Raw genomic sequence first — 21,211 nt, forward strand, 5'->3', positions numbered from 1 at the left:
TCTATTTATTTTAAAAGATGACGCAATTTAAAGCATACCTGTATTTTCCAAGAAACTATTACAGAATAAAAAAAAAATATTAATCCCACAACATAACACTCGTAATGTTGGGATATCCCGAAATAGTTTATTTATTATACCGACTCATGAATTGAAAAAAAAAATTGAAAATTCTTGTAATACGTTACCGATTTTTTGTAAAGATCGTGTTAATTATATTTGAATAAGTACAAGTACTTCTATTTATTATATTTTACTGGATAATAACGCAAATAATAACTAGGGAATATGTTACGAAAAATTCTTTCAATTATATATTTACTTATCTAAATTTACAAATAATACCTTCGTGTTACCAAAACCCAAAATATACGGTAATAACTATGAAATAAAAGAATATATTTAAAAGTTGTATTATTTTATTATAGACTAGTTTTTACCTGCGACTTCGTTCGCATGATCAAAAATATTGTTTATGTGGGATTAAAAAGTAGCCTGTGTCCTTCTACAAACCAAATACTAAGTTTATAATCAAATATGACTATGGGTTGAGACGTTAAAACTAAGCTATAGTTAACTTACTTTCTTCCTTAATAAATTGTGAAAGTTCACGATAAGGACTTCTTTTTTTTTATACCACTGAAGTGGCAAACAAGCATACGGCCCATCTGATGGTAAGCGGTTACCGTAGCCTATGAACGCCTGCCCTTTTGAAGAAATTCTTCTAAATACTAATATTAAAAATAAAAAAGTGTTGTAATTTTGCACATAATTTATTTCTGTAAATAATTTATATACTAAACTTTGGAATAAGTCACATCCTTAGTTTCTGATAATCTATGATTCTTTCTTAGCGGACATAACCATTCCTTCAATCAACTGGGCTTGTAGATAAAGTATACCTACATATAATATACTAGTATAAAACCAGTAAATAACTAATAATAATATCCAATTAAGGATAATCCAAGTGTTTAATCATAGACAAATATTTAAGTAGATAACCATTTTTATACCTCGTGACTTGCACAGTGCGGAGGCTTTATTGTCTATGGTTGGTCAGGTTTGCCGCGAACTCTACTATGAAAAGTGTTAAATGGTTTGTACTATCTCTTAGCTTACTAGAATGTTTACAAGTGCTTTATCTACAAACTCTGTTCTATAAGACGGTTTCACATTTGAAATATATTAATAAGGTCATTTAAATTTATAATCATTATAAACCATTCCAACAAATATCAACCACTCACGTTAAGACATATCCACCGCGACAACAGTATATTTTGTTTGAAACGCTGCGTGCGTTAACAAAATAAAGGCGTGGCTTAAAACGTGAAATATACTATAATAACTTTAATAACAAGATAGCACGGAGCACATAAATATGTTGTTTATATTGCCCGCTATGATTGGCTAATAATGTTGTTTAAATTTGTTAACTTTTGGAGCAGCGGACACGTCTTTACGGTTAGGTATTTTAAATTATTATTTAATGTGCTAGACTTAACTGTTTTTTATATTGACATAATGTAAATTAAAATTTTTGTACTTGTGTGTATAAAGTAGGCTTCATATATCGAATAGGGAAAATGAACAATTTTTTTTATACCGTTCGAAGATTTTTTTAATACTATTGAAAGGTTCCATTATTGATCACGATGTCACCTGGTGTAAGGTGATAATGTGATCTAAGATGGAGCTCGCGAGCCCACGAATCGTCTATTCACATTTGTTTTAAATTGGTGTAGATTATATTTGGATAAAAAACATAGGGAGAGGGGGAGAGAGGGGGAGGAAGGGAGAGGGGGAGGAAGGGGGAGGAAGGGAGAGGGGGAGAGAGAGGGGGGGAGGGAAAGAGGTTCCACTTCTTGGCCGTACGCACGATAAATTATACAGTCCATTATTATTAACTCCATATGTAATATTTGGTCCTTCGAGTAGGATAAAAGGACCAAACAAATCGTTATTTTTCGCCTACTACTACAGAAAACAAAATCACGTTATGCCAGTATGAAAAAGTTAACTCTAGCACATTAACAAGTTACATTTTTAAAAACACAATACTATTACAGCACAAAATCACAAATATAAAATCGCATTACTTGGCCGAGATTACTAAAACATAATAATATCTAGTCCTCATGGTTGTACTGTGATTCGTATGCACAACAATATCACTGTAGTTTAATATTTGAGTCCCCCTTTTATAAAATGACATCCAAATACTAAGTAGGTATTTGAACGGCGAAAAATACATACAAATTTAGTTTTCTTAAATAAAACACATTTGTCTGCAAATGTAGGTATAAAATGGATATTGTCCAGATGGGATTCTTGTTTGTGAATGGAATTTGAACCGATTTCACTTTAAACAGTAATAAATTTCATTCATTTTCGATTTAAATAATACTAAAACCACCTTGTTACACTATGTATCTACTGTATTAGACTACACAGCGGTATATATGTATCTCATATTTTCAATGTCAGTACAATTATACTAATTGATCAGATTACAAATATATAAAATAACCTATATAAAAAAAGAAGTCTGGATTGGGGAGCCTTATAAAATGCCGAAGTATAGAAATCCTTCGCAAAAAATTGATACTTTTACTTTATTGCAAAAGTAAATTAGTTAAGAAAGCAGAATATGCACTATATAATTCGTCATAGTCGTAGAATACTGACGGATCTTTTATATGTTATATTCGTCAGATCCGTCAGTATTCTATGACTATGACGAATTGTGTTCCACCTTTTTAGATCACAGAAGCCAAGAAAAAAAAACTTCAATATGGTTGGAATTCGTCTGACCATAGGCCATAAGCGTTATCAAAACAAAAATTGATAATTTCAGATAACCCCGGTAAAATTTAATACAAATTTAAGTCTACTAAAAAAAGGCTACTGCGAACATTCTGTAAGAAATTACTTCTTACAGAATGTTCGCAGTAGCCTTTTTTTTATACTCAAACGAAACGAGTATAACTTCATATCGAGCCCCTCAATCCGAGAGCAAATTATAAACAGCAACCGTTGCGGAATGTCAAAAATATTTATTATATTATTAATTTACTTGTAGGTTAATAACTTTAACCTTTTATAAAGTAACAATACTTGTACTCTTTTACAGGTTACCTGCGACTTTGACGACATGGGGTCTACCATGAAATAAGTTCCGAATATTCAAACTCAATTTTGTTTATTCGTTCATAACCAAATGGGCTCAATAAATGAAGCATTTCGTTCGTCATAAATTCTACCAAAAAAAAGTCCAAAGCAACGATATTTTAATATTTTTAAACAATATGTATTATGTAATTTTAATATAAAATTTCTGTTACGCTCCAAAATTGCGGAAACCATTTCACGGTAGACCCTGGGAATTGTGTGAAATATAAAAAACTAATGTATATCCCTCTCCACTTCAAATACTACGTGCACACCAAATTTCATGACAGTTCATTTTAGTTAAGTAGTTAAGATTCGAAAAAGTGACCTATAAACTCAGTTACACACATATAATATTCGTCAAGATTAAAAAAATAAATACAAGCCAATGCATAATAACAAGTATTAATAAGATACAGACTAGGTCTTTAAAAAACCTACGAGTATAGTCTGACAAACCGTAGATTGACCGTGTGGTTGCCGGGACCACACGGTACATAGAATAAGCCACCCCTTTCTTTCCCATGGGTGTCGTAAGAGACGACTAAGGGAGGGCGAGGGATGGGTGGCAGCATCCCTCTTAAAACATCTCTAAAGCCTAACTGCGGTTCCCAACCCGCCTGCCAAACGTGGAAACTACTAGCAAAATCCGATAAGGAAAAGACTTATGTTCAACAGTGGACAGTTAAAAGCTGATATAATGATGACAATTTGAAGAAACCAAATCATGAAATTAATTATTATGATAAAAATTAGAATGAGTACAAATGTTCTCACATTATCCAATTTTATCAATCGAGAACCGTACATCAGCTTATAATCGATTATAAAAATCGATCGATTTATTTGATTATAATTATTTCATTACATCACTATAGCTGATATAACTATTAAAATACTATGTGGCACAATATATGTAGTATGGTCACACATACGATAATCCATTCAACAAATATACATGAGCGCTATCGACCCGCCAATACATAGTACATTATGATATATAGGTAATTCTAAATCAGGGATGAGCGATATTTATCGATATTATTGAAATTATGATATCATAAAGTAATATATCGATATCTTGATATCGATTATAGTATATTCAAAATTTGAAAATATCACCCATCCCTAATCTGAATCTACCAGACGTAGGTTAATTAAATTCAGACCTAGTCACGACCGCGTCTCTACGATTGGAAACAGCGCGGGGCATCAAGCGACAATAACAAGCAATGTTGCTTTGTCAACTTACTGACACTGCTAACTTTCATATTTTATATATTGCACAGAGGGAAACTTTGTACAAAAGTCGATTGCTTGGGTACCTCTGCCCCATTCGTGTTTCAACCGTGAAGCAGTGTGTTTGCATGGCTGTGTTTCGGTTTGAAGGGTGGGATATGGCGTGAATTTACTGGGTACAGAGGAATAACACCCGAGTCCTCAGGAATGGCAACGCATGGGGGGTATCATGGGCGAAACAGTATACTCTGTTATGTCCATGGTACTGCTCATGTCTATAGGCGACGATTACCACTTTCCATCAGGTGGGCCGTCAGCTTTTTTGCCATTCTAAGTTGCATAAAAAAAAAACAACTATCAGTGATAGTTGTGTCCCGAATTGTCCTATGTTCGAGACATGAAAAAGACGTAGACTACCGACTGTTCCTTGAACTGTGATATGACTAGTTTATACAAAATTAATATCAAACAAGTTGTTTGGTAGGCCAATAGCGCAGATGTAAAACTTCACAAATAATACAGTTTATGACAATTTATTAAATACATATATTAAATTTATTTTTATTATATAAAATACATAATCCCCCATATTCTATTTAATAAAATCAGCCATCTGGCCTTCCAACAAACATCGGGACCATATCTTTGTCTACCAAAATGGTAAAAAGTATTAAAATTAATTAATTTCCTTTTGATAAATATAAAATGTTTATGTAAAGCAGCCATGATTTATTCTCATAGTTGAAACATCTCAAAAAGTTTTACGACTCGCAGTTAGCTCGTCGTAAACACCATTACTCCCCTTAGATCCCTAATTTACCGACGTATAGATAAATTTTGAATAAAAGTCGCAAGTATCACGCTCTATGTAATAATTTAGTAGATCAATATACACCTAGATAGTGCAAGTGCGTCGAACATGAAAAACGTTCAGACAAGTGTTTTTTTTTTAAAAAAAAAACAACTTGCGTCGTATGTTCAGTGTTGCAAGTAATAAGTGTAATATTTTGTAATATTCATGGATACACTGATAAATAGTATAAATTTACATATGCACACCTAAGACGCTGATAAAAATTCATATACTCATTGCTAAGGCAGTATCTGTGGTATGTCTTTGCTGTAACGTAGAAATAAAAAAAAAATATTGTCTTGTAAAATATAGCGTAAAAAACATATGGAAAATTATATCGGAAAGTCGGCATTTTTAATTTTATAGCAACCTCGGATTATACACCTATGAAAAATTTAGACAGATTTTGACGAAATGAATAGATATGTATATGATTTATGGCTGAAGCTGCCTAAATAAATATAATATTAATCGATGTAAAAAAACTACACTGCTTGATGTTTTTATAAACAAAGTATGCATTTTTCATCTAATCTGTAAAATTTGTTAAACGGTATTCCAGGCGGAGTTCTTGTTTGAACTTTTTTCGACATGAATTTCATAATAGAGTCAAATCTCCAACGAAGTCAAACAGTGTAATGGGTACGGCAATCGATGTACTTGCGACATCTATTTGTATCTACATCAGTGTAACAAACTATAAAAGCAACCTTCGCTCTTATGTGATTCAAAAGCGCTCGCAGATCAGATCTGTAACGGCTTTTGTAATAATTATTACTTTATTATTTTTAGCTGTCTATATTACTTTTACTAATATTCATATAACTTAATTTCTAATATATTATCATGAACTTACCCTTTTGCATTATTTGGGCTAAAGCATTATATTATTTACAAATGAATAAGGAAATGAATAACTCATAAAACAATTTATACCTCAATGTATCCCACACAGAAGTGATCGTATCCAAAATAGTAAAATGTTCATTTTGCGTTTCAAAATAAAAAAAAAAAATTTGAATCACAACAAAACAATATAAAGTGATATTTCATGCCAACTTATTATAATTAATATATAAACTATTCATTAAAAATATATCTTGTCAATTGCATTATTCTCGTATTATGGTCCTTCGAGCCGGATTTAGAGAACCATAAGCACTTTCCAAACTAAAAAATGTTTGGAATGAACATATTTATGCCTTATATATGGCACAGTTAACCAATTTTTACTTTTGAACAGTTAAAATTTGTATATCATAATTTTCAACACAACAAACGTAACCGTGAACTATCGCTTGACGAAAGATACGTACTTTTCAAGGGCAATAGGATATTTTACTGTATGAAAAAGTGCCCTCTATACTAACATAAACACTAAGTTATTATGACATCGAATTTCATCAAAATCAATGCAATATGCATGCATAAAAATGATATTATATGTATAAATATATATATATTTATAGAACGAATGGATGTAATTCAACAAAAAAATTATTATTGTAAACCTCTGTGTGGAGACATCATTACAATATATATATATATATATATATATATATATATATATATATATATATATATATATATATATATATATATATATATATAACTTTTTCCTCGACCATCTACTACGATATCAATATTAATCCTAAAACTCCTTTTACAAAGGATCTGTAACATTAACTTACAAACTACTGTGTGACATCACGTTTATTATATTACTAAAGCTACATTGTGAACATTCATCCAATATGTGTTATCACAAAACTGATAACCGTAATGGTTCTACATAATCACCAACTTTAATTTATATAGATAGAGCATTGAGCATCAAAAACAGGTCAAAATTTTGTCAACTAAACGTAACTTTATCTGACTAAATGCAGTGTTGCAACTTGTACTTGCAACACTGAAATAATTGCGCAAATTGTTTTAAAAAATACTTGTGAATATTTAGTCAGATAAAGTGATGTTTAGTTGACAATTTTTTTTAATTAAAAATCTCCCAGATCATGTCGATTATTAAAATAATACTTGTGAACTATTTATTGTAATATAATTATGTATGTACATAATGTTCATAAATTAATTTAAATGTATTACTTTAAATGGCTACACTTTCAATGATTTTAACAACTAAAACATATTTTAAGTCTATTCTCAAATATAAATACAAGTTATCAATAAATATAAGCATCATTATTAATCATTATGCATTGTTTATCCCGTTTTTCCGAATATATTCGTAAGTATTTTACGAGGTTTGTCCGGAAAGTACGTATAAAAGTTTTTTAAAAATTTTATTTTACAATTATTCAGGTAAATCAATTTTATCCCCTTCAAAGTACTCCCCCTGTGACATAATGCACTTGTGCCAACGCCGTTTCTACTGTGAGAAGGCTCCTTGAAAGTCCTCTGGTTGTAGGTTTCTCAGCTGCCCCGTCGTAGCTTTTTTTATCTCATTTATGTCCCCCAAATGCCGCCCCCGAAGTACCAATTTGGTTTTTGGGAACAAGAAGAAGTCACACGGGGCCAAATCCGGCGAATAGGGGGGTGTTCGGTCACCGTAATGGAATTTTTACTCAAAAACTCACGGACAACAAGAGAGGTGTGGGCAGGGGCATTGTCGTGGTGAAGAATCCAACGCCCCTCTCGCGCCAATTCTGGACGAACTCGTGCCACACGAGCTTTGAGGCGTCTGAGCACATCGACGTAGAATTTTCCATCAACTGTCTGGCCTGGAGGGACGAATTCTTGATGGACAATCCCCCGAACATCGAAAAAAACAATCAACATTGTCTTGACATTTGAGCGGGATTTTCTTGATTTTTTTGTTCGTGGTTCCCCGGATGTCTTATCGAATTAGATCGGCAAAAATTTCACGGCCATTCTTGCCGAGTTTCGAGAGAAACTTGATTACGACGCGCTGCTCTTCAACGGAAGCGGGCTCCATGCCGACGGGGTTTCGTTAAGAGGTAACTTCACAGATGGCGTGACAAGCCAGTTCGCACCGCACGGCGGTCAGACCAGAACTGAAGCATTGTTAGGGACATAAGGAAGGGGTCCTGCGCTTACCTGGCCTCCCCACTCCTCTTTCTCGCATTCCAGAACACTTTTATACGAACTTTCCGGACAGACCTCGTATATTATTTTTACTTTTTAACTAGCGGCCCGTCCCGGATTCGCACGGGTGGACATTTTTACGTTTTAAAAAGTGTCCTTCAAGGCTGCACACGCGACTGAAGCTTAAAAATGGAGTAACTTCTCTCGTTTTCCCAACATTTCCCTTCACTGCTCTGCTCCTATTGATCGTAGCGTGAAGAAAAGTATACTATAACCTGCCCAGGAGTATGAAGAATAATTGTACCAAGTTTCGTTAAAATCCGTCGAGAAGTTTTTGTTTCTATAACGAACATACAGACAGACAGACAAAAACTTTACTGATTGCATTTTTGGCATCAGTATCGATCACTAATCACCCCCTGATAGTTATTTTGGAAATATATTTCATGTACAGAATTGACCTCTCTACAGATTTATTATAAGTATAGATTTAACCTTACAATAGAAATTTTCTATACATATTTAGTAATAACTATACATTCTAGTATTCTGATTTACACACACAAACACATGGATAAAATATTGACCTGTTTTTTTCGAAGCATTTTTATGGAAACACTCTATCTATATAATTTAAGTCATCAAACATTTATTAGGTACTCTTGTGTATTATAAATGTGAAAACGATTCATGGCTTAACATAGATATAAATTTGATTATGTATTGACTGTAATTCAGCTGTACGTTTTCCAAAAAATATATAAATAAATAATAATTATATTAATAAATAATTTTTCAATTCGGAAAAAATTGTTCAATTTTATGTTATTAAATAGTATACATTATTATGTATAATATATATCTACACAAATTTTAATTTATTTATTTATTTATTCTTTATTGTACACAGAAAAAATTACAACATATTATATATATAAAATAAAGATGTACAACAGGCGAGCTTAACTCTGTAAGAGTTCTCTTCCAGCAAACCCTGAGTGGAAAGGAGCATTAATTATTAGCGGGCAGTAAGCGTACAATAATAGACGGAAACATTATAGATGTTTCTATTAAAAAATATGAAATATGTTGACATATATAAGTAACTCATACAGTTAATTTCAAAAATTAACTGTATGAGTTACTTATATATGTCAACATATTTCATATTTTTTAATAGAAACATCTATAAAATTTTGTTTAATAAATATAGTATTAACATATTCTATTACACCCTGTAAATCGGAAATATATAAATAAATATTTCTGTTTGAAACATGAAAGGTAAACAATGTCAGTTTGTCCTCTTAAGCCTGCCTTTATCCACTAGTAATATATAATAATATCAAGTATTCATATCACAATAAAGGCATTTGTGAGCAAAAATGTTTACACTGTCAAACAGATATGCAATCAGAATGTTTGACAGTAAATTGGAAAGCAAACCAAATAAACAGCTTACATTAAATAAGCAGTCTGATTCAGAAACATGAATTAAGTAGCTATCATTTCTATATTTTAAACTATTGATCACTTCAAAATCACTTTAACTTATTCTTAGCAGCTTTATTTTTATCTGGACTAAGACATTACATACATAATTATGGGCAAGATTAATATTGCTTCAGTTTTAAATGATTTTTTAACACAACATCATTATGGCACCAATTTTTGTAGCTATAGTTTGGAATAATTTACTTAAATTAATTGCTATGTTGAACCATTGATGTTTGCAGCACTTCTGTCCACCTGTAGGAAAAAAAAAAACAATAAAAAAAATAAGCTCAATTCGCCTGTAATCCCTAATAGTGTCAGGCATTGTTTTAATACAATCTAGAACTTATTCTAATATAATAATAATCGGAGGAAAGGGATTGTTAGTAATGTAGATTGAGATTCCAATTGCTAGCAATATACCCAACCAGGTCGACCTCCTCGTGGTTCCCCCTGGAAACTATCATGGTTAATTCCTGATGAATTCATCATGATGGGCTAACTGGCCTGTTTTCATTCTCATCTATCACCCTTCACTGGTGCTCCGCCAGCGTATCCCGTTAGCGCAGGCAGGGTTACCATACCATGATAGATTTGATTGTTTGTTTGTATTGGATAAACTCAAAAACTACTTAACCAATTTTAAAGATTCTGTCACCTATAGAGAACTACATTATAAGTGATGAGCATAGGTTATATATTATTATCTATCTACAAAATCGAAGTCGAGCCGAATTTCTAGTTATTTACATAAATAAGAATGTAATTAAAGCTTTTGAAATATCAGCTGAATCAAGCGGCTTGATCAGCGCGAATCAATATATAAAATATTCTTTATGTTAAATTAACTATATAACATACCCGCGTACCAAATTTCATTCAAATCCGTTCAGTAGTTTTTGCATGAAAAAGTAACAAACATACATCCATACACACAACTATACCAATTTTCGCATTTATAGTACGCTAGTAAGCCAATTACCTATTGTACGTGAACAAGCTGTCCGCTCTGAAGAAGTATACATGGTTCTTGAACTGTAGCTTGAACACAAAGTCTTTGTCGATACCGTCGCTCTCCGATGGTGGGCCCACACTGTACCTGTGATAGTAAGTAAGAATATAACATATATAGGCATATCAAGGGCGAATCAGGGCATGCAAAAAAATTAACCCTATTCCAAAACGACGTTTCTCGGCAATCACAAATATGACATTTATTTATTTAGTCGACTAGGGGAATCTCAATATGCTTACCTAGGACTAATTAAAACTTATTAACAAATCCATACACAAATTACACATCACTACACACAGTAGTACCGTTATGTTGTAAAAATGAGTAAATTTACCCGAGCAGCGGCAGCGAAGCGAGCGGCGTTTCGTCCTGCCAGCTCTTGTAAAAGTATAGCGTGAATGCGGCAAACACCACCCACAGCTTCTGCCAGCCCGGCGACTTCTTGAACTTGCGTAACAGGTGGCCTGATAGCTGGGTCTGATTATAATTAAAAAATAAAATATATAAATCCGTCTCCGCAGGACCAAAATCTAACAAATAACTGGTCAATGCTGGTGATTATAGACAATTGGTATGACTTGTAAATTTTCGTAGATCTTATATCTTTATTAGCCAATCCTAAAAAATAACAATAAACCCGTTAGGGACGATTTCTATTAAAAAATGTGACTGCAGCGACTCAACATAAAAAAATACTATCTTCCTTTAATGAGTGACAAATTTAATGGAAGTAACATTTTATTGAGTTATTAGATGCACAATGTTTAGCTAAACATTTACACTAAACATATTTTTTATTATGTTACGATTTTAGAACAGAGGACACGGAGAGTTTCTTTCTATCGGAAGAGGTATTTGATCAAAACGGTTTCAATAATTTACTTGAACAACAACTACATGTTAAGTACGTGTGACCAGTGGGCTGGTGGATACGTACCCTGAGCGCGCGGTGCAGGTGCTGCCTGTCCAGCGAGGTGGCCCGGTGCCAGCACACGCCCGCCAGAGCACTGCCCGCGCACACGCTACCACTCGCACTCATACTTCCACTCGGCGACGAATCTAAACATGAATAAATTAAATTTGTGAGGTTAGCACAAGACCGTGGTGACACACGCGACAATATTGAATATTGACGTAAAAATATATGTTTTGCACTACTACATACTGCCCACTCACTACTTTGTATGCCACTGTGTTAAGTTGATTGGAAGAGATCTCTTTTAGAGATAAGTTCGCGTTTGCTAACATTGTTATTATTAACAATATTAATTTATATTAGACTATTACAATTACACCTTCATGACACAGGATTTTCCTAGCATAGAGGTCAGAGACACTTCCTGTGAATCAATATGTAAACTATATGTATCTTGTAATTGCATCTGTATATTTTTGTTGAATAAATATGTATATATATATATATATATATATATATATGCACATGCAGTTCCTCCAATATTGCGGGTGCTCATAGGCGGTAGGCTCGGTAGGCGGTAGGCGGTAGGCATAGGCTCACTTACCATCAGGTGATCAGCATATTTATATATATATATATATATATATATATATATATATATATATATATATATATATATATATATATATATATATATATTCCTTATTGCACTAAAACATACAGTAACAACAATAATAACATGGCTGTGTTTCGGTTTGAAGGGTGGGATATGGCGTGAATTTACTGGGTACAGAGGAATAACACCTGAGTCCTCAGGAATGGCAACGCATGTGGGGTATCATGGGCGAAACAGTATACTCTGTTATGTCCATGGTACTGATCATGTCTATAGGCGACGGTTACCACTTTCCATCAGGTGGGCCGTCAGCTTGTTTGCCATTCTAAGTTGTATAAAAAAAAAAGCTAAAAAACATAACATAAAATCGTAGTTAGTTTCGTCCCAATCACATTATTTATTGAATACTTATTTATAAAATACCTGAAAACTTATTTATGGAATAATTGGTAAATTATTATTTTAAAGAAACTCACCGGTCTCCGTCTCGTATGGCGTGAGTTCAGTGTCGACGGAGACGACGTTCTGCCGCGCGGCCGCTATCGCGCTCTCCAGCGACTGGTACCAGCCGACGAATTCCTGCTCGTTACTCGTGCTGAACAGTAGGTTCACGTCCTCGCCTGCAACCGAATAAAGATTTCATTTTACACACATTTTAGTAGGCACATGGAGTAAATATTTAATTGAAGTAAAAGTAAACACTATTTATTTCCATGATTTTGCTATATATCTGTCAATAATCTTTCTCTTTCATATTTTTTTGTGGATATAACTTACTCTAGGTATATTCATCTTAGTAAATAAAATCTGATACTCACTATTTATTCTTATGGCTAAAGGAAGGTACCGACTAAGAAAAGAATTTTTGAAATCTCCATGGAAACGTCAGGTAACGTATTCTGTATGGGAGAAGCAACGTAAATATTTTTAAACATCACCAAAAGCCTAACTGCGGTTTTCAACCCGCCTGTCAGGTGTGGTAACACTACTGGCAAAATCCCCTTCACGTCCACTTCTGAATGTAGCTTCCCCCATAAGGGGGTTTTTCTAGTAATTGCCACGCTTGGCAGACGGGTTGGCAACCGCAGTTTGGCTTTTTATGATGTTTTAAGAGAGACGCTGCTGCCCATACCTCCACCATAAGCTTCTTTAATCACCTCTTACAATACTTACGGGAGAGGAAGGGGTGGCCTATTCTATGCCGGGACTTACATGGCTGATATATCAAATATACACACCAAATATTAGTATATAGACAAAACTAAACGTCTGGCAGTCACCTTGCAACTGGAAGGAGTGCGGCAGGTGCGAGGTGTGCAACTGCAGCGAGTGCAGCGCCACCACACTGGCGGCGCGGAACTGCGGCCCGCCACTGCCGCCGCCTGCCCGCGTCGCCACCACCAAGATGTCGCTCAACTGCGGACAATAATACATTCGTAAATTTACACCTCGTTTTCACTAAAATATTTATCATAAGTCTATTTATTAGGATGAAAAAGGGAACGCATGCCAAAAACCGACTTCAATTGTGGCAAAACCAGTAACTTTGATTTAAAAACTAAACCACTTTGTAAGCGTATCCTTGCAGAAAAAAAAAAGAATTTTTCAAATCAGTTTACAACTGACAGAGTTATGAGGTAAACATAAAAAAATACAACCAAATTGATATTGATATAAGTCCTTTTTAAAGTCGGGTAAAAAAACTTCAATCGTAACACTAGAGGGAACCTGCATGGATATATCTGTCCCACTCATGTCTTTGGCACGAAACAGTTATGCTTGCATTTTATATTCAGATATGAATATAAATAAATAGTAATAAATATTACAGGACATATTACATAGCACCGTAACACATAGCTACGGTAATCCCGTTTACCATCAGACTGGCCATATGCTCGTTTGTCACTATAGCAATATAAATAAACTATCTAATTTCTCACTAAGCAGAGTATTGCTTACTTCTAATACATTATATTATAAATATTATATTAAATACTAACGGCCCAGTACATGCTTCACTACATGAGCAGTAAGGTGAAATAATAAAAAAAAAAATTAAATAACCACATGAATGACATAACAACATGCTTGTACTGTCAACACTGAAAAAAGTTTCAATTTAACAGCATGTTATAGTAGATACATATCAAGTAATACGACACACCTTCAACAGCGATCGGATCGGACCACCTAGCATGACGCCAGAAGGTGCGTTACCGAGAAAGACACCTGCGTCGAGTCAGCATTTCAACAACCGCCGCACAAAAAGCCCATTTCCTTTATGTTTGATTTTATATAACTTTACTAACGGATCACACATCGATCTGAAGACACTTATTATTGTAATAATTAATTTTAGAATTAAATTTAATTATATTTATAAAATTGTTTTTTTTTTTTGGGTCTTCCGCCAGCGACTTCAATAACTAGCACAATCCCCAATCTTAAAAAAAGTTTGAATTTGACACAAAAATCCCCATTAACAAAATAATCTGCCATTTATTGAATTCATCTGTTACAAAAAATGTGATAAATGAAGAACCGCTCGACCGATTTTGTGCAAGCTTCACATAACCTATCTACTAAGTAGTCCGAACAAAGCCTAAACATTTGGTTTGGATAGGTGAGCCCGTTCTTGAGTTATAAAATTACAACGAAAAGTGGCATTAATTTTTATATATTAAATATTAATTAACTCTCCTATTAACTTCCTCTACCTTATCTAAAGTCTAGTTTTAAACATTAAACAAACGGTACCGTACCAAGAAAAGCATCCTTTGCTGGAGTCCGCGCGTAGAATGCTTGTACAGGCACCCCATTCGCACAAACTCTCTCTCCGCTACTAAGAGTTTGTCATAACCTGTACAAAAATATATATATCTTCATTTATTCGAATTGTATGATATATTCATATCATTACAACAAATTTAAGACAAAACCAGAACAAGCAGGTGTTGTAAGAAATATTTCTCCCTCCCTCAAGCTCTTCCTATAGCTTCTCCTTCTGTAATGTATGTCTCTTCTCTCCCCTCGTCCCCCTGTGAAAAGTAAGTCCCCAATTCCCAAAAAACCACGCTACAAAAGGACGACTCACTCGTTGTTCCTATGGAAACCGTCATGGTATATTCATGACCACCTGACTTCGTCCTTACCTACAAAGGTATCCCTCCAAATCAAAGCTACGACATAGCCGAGGTCACTATTCTATATATTCTATTTTCGTTCACCTTAATATATAAAAATCCCATGTCATTATTCGTTTACGCTATCTTTCAGCGGTGCCTTGCCAGTGTATACCGTTACCGAAGACGGTGGTACCACTCTACTGTCATCTCTTAAAAAAAAAACTGACCGCGTATGTCCCGCTGCAGCTGGCAGAGCGCGGCGTGGTTCTCAACGTGGTGCAGCTGTTCCCGGGCGGCGGCGGCGGCCTGTGCCACCAGCTCGGCCGCCCGCGCCGCCGCCTCGCTGCCGCTGCTCGCGCACAGCTCTGCGGGGAATACACGATATGAAACGTGCTTGCTGCTACAGTACACAGACGAATTCATTGGGACAAATCATTATAGTCTAAGAATCCGCTGCTGAATTCTGCTGGTATATTATTTATTATTATTATTTCTCATCACAAACAATTAAGGACTTAATATCTATAACTTGCAAAACATTTAAACAATATTATTTGTGGGAGCTGGTGCCTGTACTAGGTATTAAACCTGTATTACAAGTCACCAGGACTCTTCCCTCGAACATATAAAAAGTATAGGACTAATGAAATTTGGTTTAAATCATAGTTTTTTTATTAATCTTTCTCAAAAGCAATATTTCCAAACAGATACGATAAGAAAAGAGATACCTTCCTAAAAAGTCGACTACACACCTGCAACTTCTGTAATGTTGCAAATACCAATGTGGGTGTCGGCAAACATTTAACATCAGGTGAGCAACACAACTCGTTTGCCTCCTGTTATATATAAAAAAAAAAATACCCTAATTTGCTATAACTAAATTTTTAATTTTATTTACCATTTTTGTCGTGAATTTAAAACAACTATTGCCAACATTATAATTTCCCTAATTTTCTCTAGGTCTTCTACTAAGTCCCCTAAGTCTGGAACACTTACAAGGGAACGTTATCGGTCACGTTAAAAACTTTTAAACGAAAGACAATCTGAAATTGTGATGTTTGTGGGTACAACTACATTTCTACTATTGTATATATTTTTTCGGTACTTGTTGTCTATTTTTATGTAACATAAGAATATTGTAACTATATAGTTAATATAATATATAACTATATTAAAGTATATACCACCAAAGAGAGATTTTGTACAAAAGTCGATTGCTTGGGTACCTCTGTCCTATTCATGTTTCAACTATAAAACAGTTATGTTTGCATGGCTGTGTTTCGGTTTGAAGGGTGGGATATGGCGTGAATTTACTGGGTACAGAGAAATAACACCTGAGTCCTCAGGAATGGCAACGCAAGGGGGTATCATGTGCGAAACGGTATACTCTGTTATGTCCATGGTACTGCTCATGTTTACAGGCGACGGTTACCACTTTCCATCAGGCGGGCCGTCAGCTTGTTTGCCAGTCTAAGTTGTATAATTTTTTTTTTTTGTAATGACTGTTTGTACCAAAATTAAAAATAATAGTTGTATATGAGCACCTGCGGCGAGGCGGTGCAGGTGCAGCAGGCGGTGCAGCGGCCGCAGCAGCAGGCAGGCCAGCGGCAGCGGCGCGGCGACGTCGAAGGCGGCCGCCGCGCGCGCCAGCCCGCGCCCGCCGCGCCGTACACTCTCCACCAGCGCCACCAGCGCACCCGCCGCGCATACATACGACATATACGCCTGCGCACAAACATCCTCTACATACCAGTTTTTTTTAATGCATAATAATGAAATGGTAACCCTGCCCGCGCTATCGGTGTACACTGACGGGGCACAAGTGAGTGATGATAGGTGAGTATGAAGCGGGTCAGTTAGCCCCTTGGGAATTGTGCTAATATACCGGTGCATCCCCCGAGTGGTAGGGTGAGCACGCCATCCACCCTATCTTGAGAGAGGAGACCTATTTTTACCATCTGGGGGCGGGTCGCCGCCGTCAGAGATGTGGTAAGTGCGAAAGCGAACCCATGTTTCCGACATATGGCACCTCGAGGGTATATCGTCTGGTTTTTGGTGGGTACACACCCACCTTACGGGAGGATTCCCACAGTACCCATTCACCTCCCACAAGGTGTATGGGTCTGCATAAAGCATTTCCAGACGTTAAAAAAAGAAGGTCTGTTAGCCCCTCTTGACGAATTCAACAAGAATTTCTCACGATGGTTTCCAGGAGGAACCATGTGGAGGTCGACCTGATAGCGAGTATTGCTAGCAATGGGAAGTAACCTCTACATTACTAACAATCCCTTCCCCCCAGTTACCAGTATTGTAACTATCCATCAAGAATACTAGCCGTGTAGTCCCGACGTAGAATGGACCACCCCTTCCTTTCCCGTGGGTGTCGTAAGAAGCGACTAAAAGAATTTAATAGTCGAAGAATAGCCAGCAGTGTCCCTCTCAAAACATCACTGAAGGCCAAACTGCGATTGCTAAACCGCCCGCCAAGTGTGTAAAATAATAACAGTTCCCCTAATGGTAAACTGTTATAAGGAACGTCCGTTACGGCAATCTATAGGGGAGGCCTATGTTCAACAGTGACATAACGGCTGATATAATGATTAAAAATACTGAATCAGAAGCAATTAAAATGTAGACACACTTACATCAAATGTACTTGACAAATGATCGTACAGTAATTCGGGTGTTTTCTTGTACTCTGGTTCTTCGTTGTCTGTAAAAAAAAATCATATCATATTGTTATGTGTGACATATTAACTTGATCTTTTATCACCGATCATCCGCGACAAACACTTTATTATATATATATATATATATATATATATATATATATATATATATATATATATATATATATATATATATATATATAAGTATTCAATCATCACTATACATTATGCGTTGCCACTCCTGAGGACTCAGGTATTATTCCTCTGTACCCTGTAAACTCACTGCCATATTCCACCGTTCAAAGTATTCTACTCCATTCTATAAATAGCATACCATTGAGGTTATGGGGCGAGGAAGCGGCCAGCATGCGCTCGAGGCGGGCCAGCAGCGCGCCGGCGGGCAGCGCCAGCGGCTCGAGCGCCAGGCACGCTCGCGCCAAAGCTGACACTTCGCCGCCCTCGCCGCCCGCCGCCAGCGACGACACGCGCGACGACCACGTCTGCCGACACACGGCCTCTTTCTAACAAGTCTCACTTAACTCATACAGTACGGTTATTAAATAATATTATAAACGTCATTGATATTTCTAATAGTAGCCTGCCAAAGATATTGAAAGCGGCTCACAAATATCTAGAGTCGGGTTATGGTACATTACTGCAGCGGCCAGCAACTGAGGCATTGATGGACGAACGTGCAAATGTGGGCCGAAGCGTAGCCGAGGCAGATTTATCTCAAAGAAGATTGTCAAAATAATGCTTACATTTCCAAGCATGTTTGAGAAAAATACATTTATTCTAATTTTGTATGTTAGCACACTAGGTTTATAACATTGATTTGGCTTTTGCTGTCATAATGTTGTAATTATTTTTCATGAATAAATAAATTTTCAAATGTTCTGTCAAGTCAGCTCAATCATACGTACATCAGGAAGTAACCATAAGAACACATATCCAGGCCGAATTGATAGGAAGAGGCGCCGAAACCCTACGAGGCGCCACAGGATCAATAAAGAATCCTATTAAATTCGACTTTGGAATAAATGGAATGGATGTTTTTATCTCTGTAATAAAGGCGTTGGGAGGGGGACATCGAAAATCTTTACTTGTTCAGGGGCACCAGATATGGGCGACTTAAATATAATAATGTACAATATAAATACCACAGTGACTAGTTCGAGGTCCCGCTTGTACGTGCGCTCGGTCATTAGCAGCTCCTTGGCCACAAAGTACGTGAGATCGGCGCCGCGCCGCCGCGGCACGTCGCCTCCGCCTCCCTCTCGTATAATACTGGTTAGCGTCGACGATATACTGAAAAAAATACAATCAATTTTTATAAAAAAAATTAAATTAATAATTAAATAATATTCATTTCAATATATAGACAGTTAGTCAATATTTTTTTATTATCATCATCATCATCATCATCATCATCATGTCAGCACTTAACTGTCCACTACAAGAGACTACAGCATGGGATTCTTCAAAAAAGGGATAAAGAGGTTTCTTCAGGGTCAGCAACGAGCGCGTAATGAATGAATGAATGAATATTCATTCGAGCGCGTAATGAATGAATGAATATTTATTTGTAAGAAATATGGTAAATACATAGATAAAATATTATTAAGTTCACATATCACTCACTACTTCCTATGCCACTGCGTTAGGTTGACTGGAAGAAATCTCTTTTAGAGATAAGTCCGCCTTTGCTAACATTGTTATTAACTTATTGTTGTTACTGTATGTTTTTGTGCAATAAAGAATATATATATATTTCGCATACAAAATTTAAAATACTTAAAATATGTAATGCATCTGGTATTGCAGGTGTTCATGGGCTACGGTAACCGTTTACCATCAGATGAGCCGTATGCTTTTTTGCCACCTCAGTGGTATGAAAAAGAATCAATTTTAATTTGTACTATTGGAAATCAACGAATATTACATATAGAATAGACAATAGGCCACCCCTTCCTTTCCCGTGAGTGTCGTAAAAGACAACTAAAGGATGGAGACGGATAGGCAGCAGTATCTCTCTTAAAACATCTCCAAAGCCTGAATGCAGTTGCCAATCCGCTTGCCAATCGTGGCAACTACTGGCAAAAACTCCCAAGGGGGACACTTATGTTCAACAGAGGACAGTTAAAGGCTATAACGATGATGATTAGACATCAGCAGACTGTCTTATGGTCGGATCAATTATCAGTTTGTTTAGATTGTCATAAACCTTGTTCTATTGGAACGAACGATACCTGTTATTATTATTTTGCCTCTTCAGCGTGTCGCCCGCGTCGCTCTCGCCGCCGCTCAACACGTCCATACTATTCGTCGATTCTGATACTACGTGCACTGGAAAATAAAATTGACACGTCATTATTTAATAGAGGCTTACCATCAGGTGAGCCGCATGCTCGTTTGCCCCCTGTGTTGTAATATATATATATATTAGAAAATAAACCTATCCAATTCATACCATTAACATTCCCGTTGATCCTATTGCTGTCCTTGTCACGCGCGTTGTCCACGGCGTCGTGTCCGTTGGCGAGGGAGCGTGGCGGTCGCACGAGCGGCGTCGAGGCACCGAGCGGCTCTTCGTTCAAGCTGCGGTCCTCGTTCGCGGCGGGTGACATGCACAGGCTCGCTGACGACACCGTATTTTCTTCCTCCGGTGATGTCTCGTCTGTTTTAGGAAAACATTATTAGTTTTATTCCAATACTATATATAATAATAAAAATTAAAGCAGTGATTTTCGAGACAAAAATAATTGAATTTAAATCTATAAATCCAATCAGAAAACGAAACGATAAGCAGGATACTTTGACAAGATTGTCTATGAAAAGTTGTATTAAAAAAAAATTAACAACATTAAAAAATAAAAAAATAAATATTCGATATAACAAAGAAAATTTGAAATCCAGTCACAGCATTAAACTGAACTACTTTTTAGGGAAGAGAAAAAGTCAAACACGTGACCTAATTACTGTTAAAAATTGAAAAACAGTTTTTCTAAGAAGTTTAATGAATACTATAACCGGATTTCGTA

At 35.8% G+C, this 21,211-nt stretch overlaps 1 protein-coding gene across 5 annotated transcripts in view; it reads right to left on the bottom strand.

The window, feature by feature from the left end:
* Positions 1-754: 754 nt before the first annotated feature.
* LOC113523061 (FERM, ARHGEF and pleckstrin domain-containing protein 1-like) overlaps positions 755-21,211 on the bottom strand; it is an 82,554-nt gene continuing 62,097 nt past the window's right edge. For 3 of the 5 annotated variants that reach the window (XM_052897814.1, XM_052897812.1, XM_052897813.1), the window contains 14 exons: positions 20,641-20,847; positions 20,420-20,516; positions 19,331-19,478; positions 18,505-18,670; positions 18,147-18,214; positions 17,046-17,226; positions 15,729-15,866; positions 15,139-15,236; positions 13,654-13,789; positions 12,850-12,993; positions 11,779-11,900; positions 11,176-11,318; positions 10,809-10,925; positions 755-10,081 (listed from right to left, as the gene is read on the bottom strand). In XM_052897814.1, the coding sequence (XP_052753774.1) occupies positions 10,036-10,081; positions 10,809-10,925; positions 11,176-11,318; positions 11,779-11,900; positions 12,850-12,993; positions 13,654-13,789; positions 15,139-15,236; positions 15,729-15,866; positions 17,046-17,226; positions 18,147-18,214; positions 18,505-18,670; positions 19,331-19,478; positions 20,420-20,516; positions 20,641-20,847 (1,811 nt within the window). In that variant the 3' untranslated portion in view covers positions 755-10,035. Of the gene's footprint in view, positions 10,082-10,808; positions 10,926-11,175; positions 11,319-11,778; positions 11,901-12,849; positions 12,994-13,653; positions 13,790-15,138; positions 15,237-15,728; positions 15,867-17,045; positions 17,227-18,146; positions 18,215-18,504; positions 18,671-19,330; positions 19,479-20,419; positions 20,517-20,640; positions 20,848-21,211 lie in introns of those variants that run through there. The other 2 variants (XM_052897816.1, XM_052897815.1) reach the window with 1 other exon arrangement.

Source organism: Galleria mellonella, unplaced genomic scaffold (genome assembly GCF_026898425.1).
Source record: "Galleria mellonella isolate WM207_F2 unplaced genomic scaffold, CSIRO_AGI_GalMel_v1 utg38, whole genome shotgun sequence".
Lineage (NCBI taxonomy): Eukaryota > Metazoa > Arthropoda > Insecta > Lepidoptera > Pyralidae > Galleria > Galleria mellonella.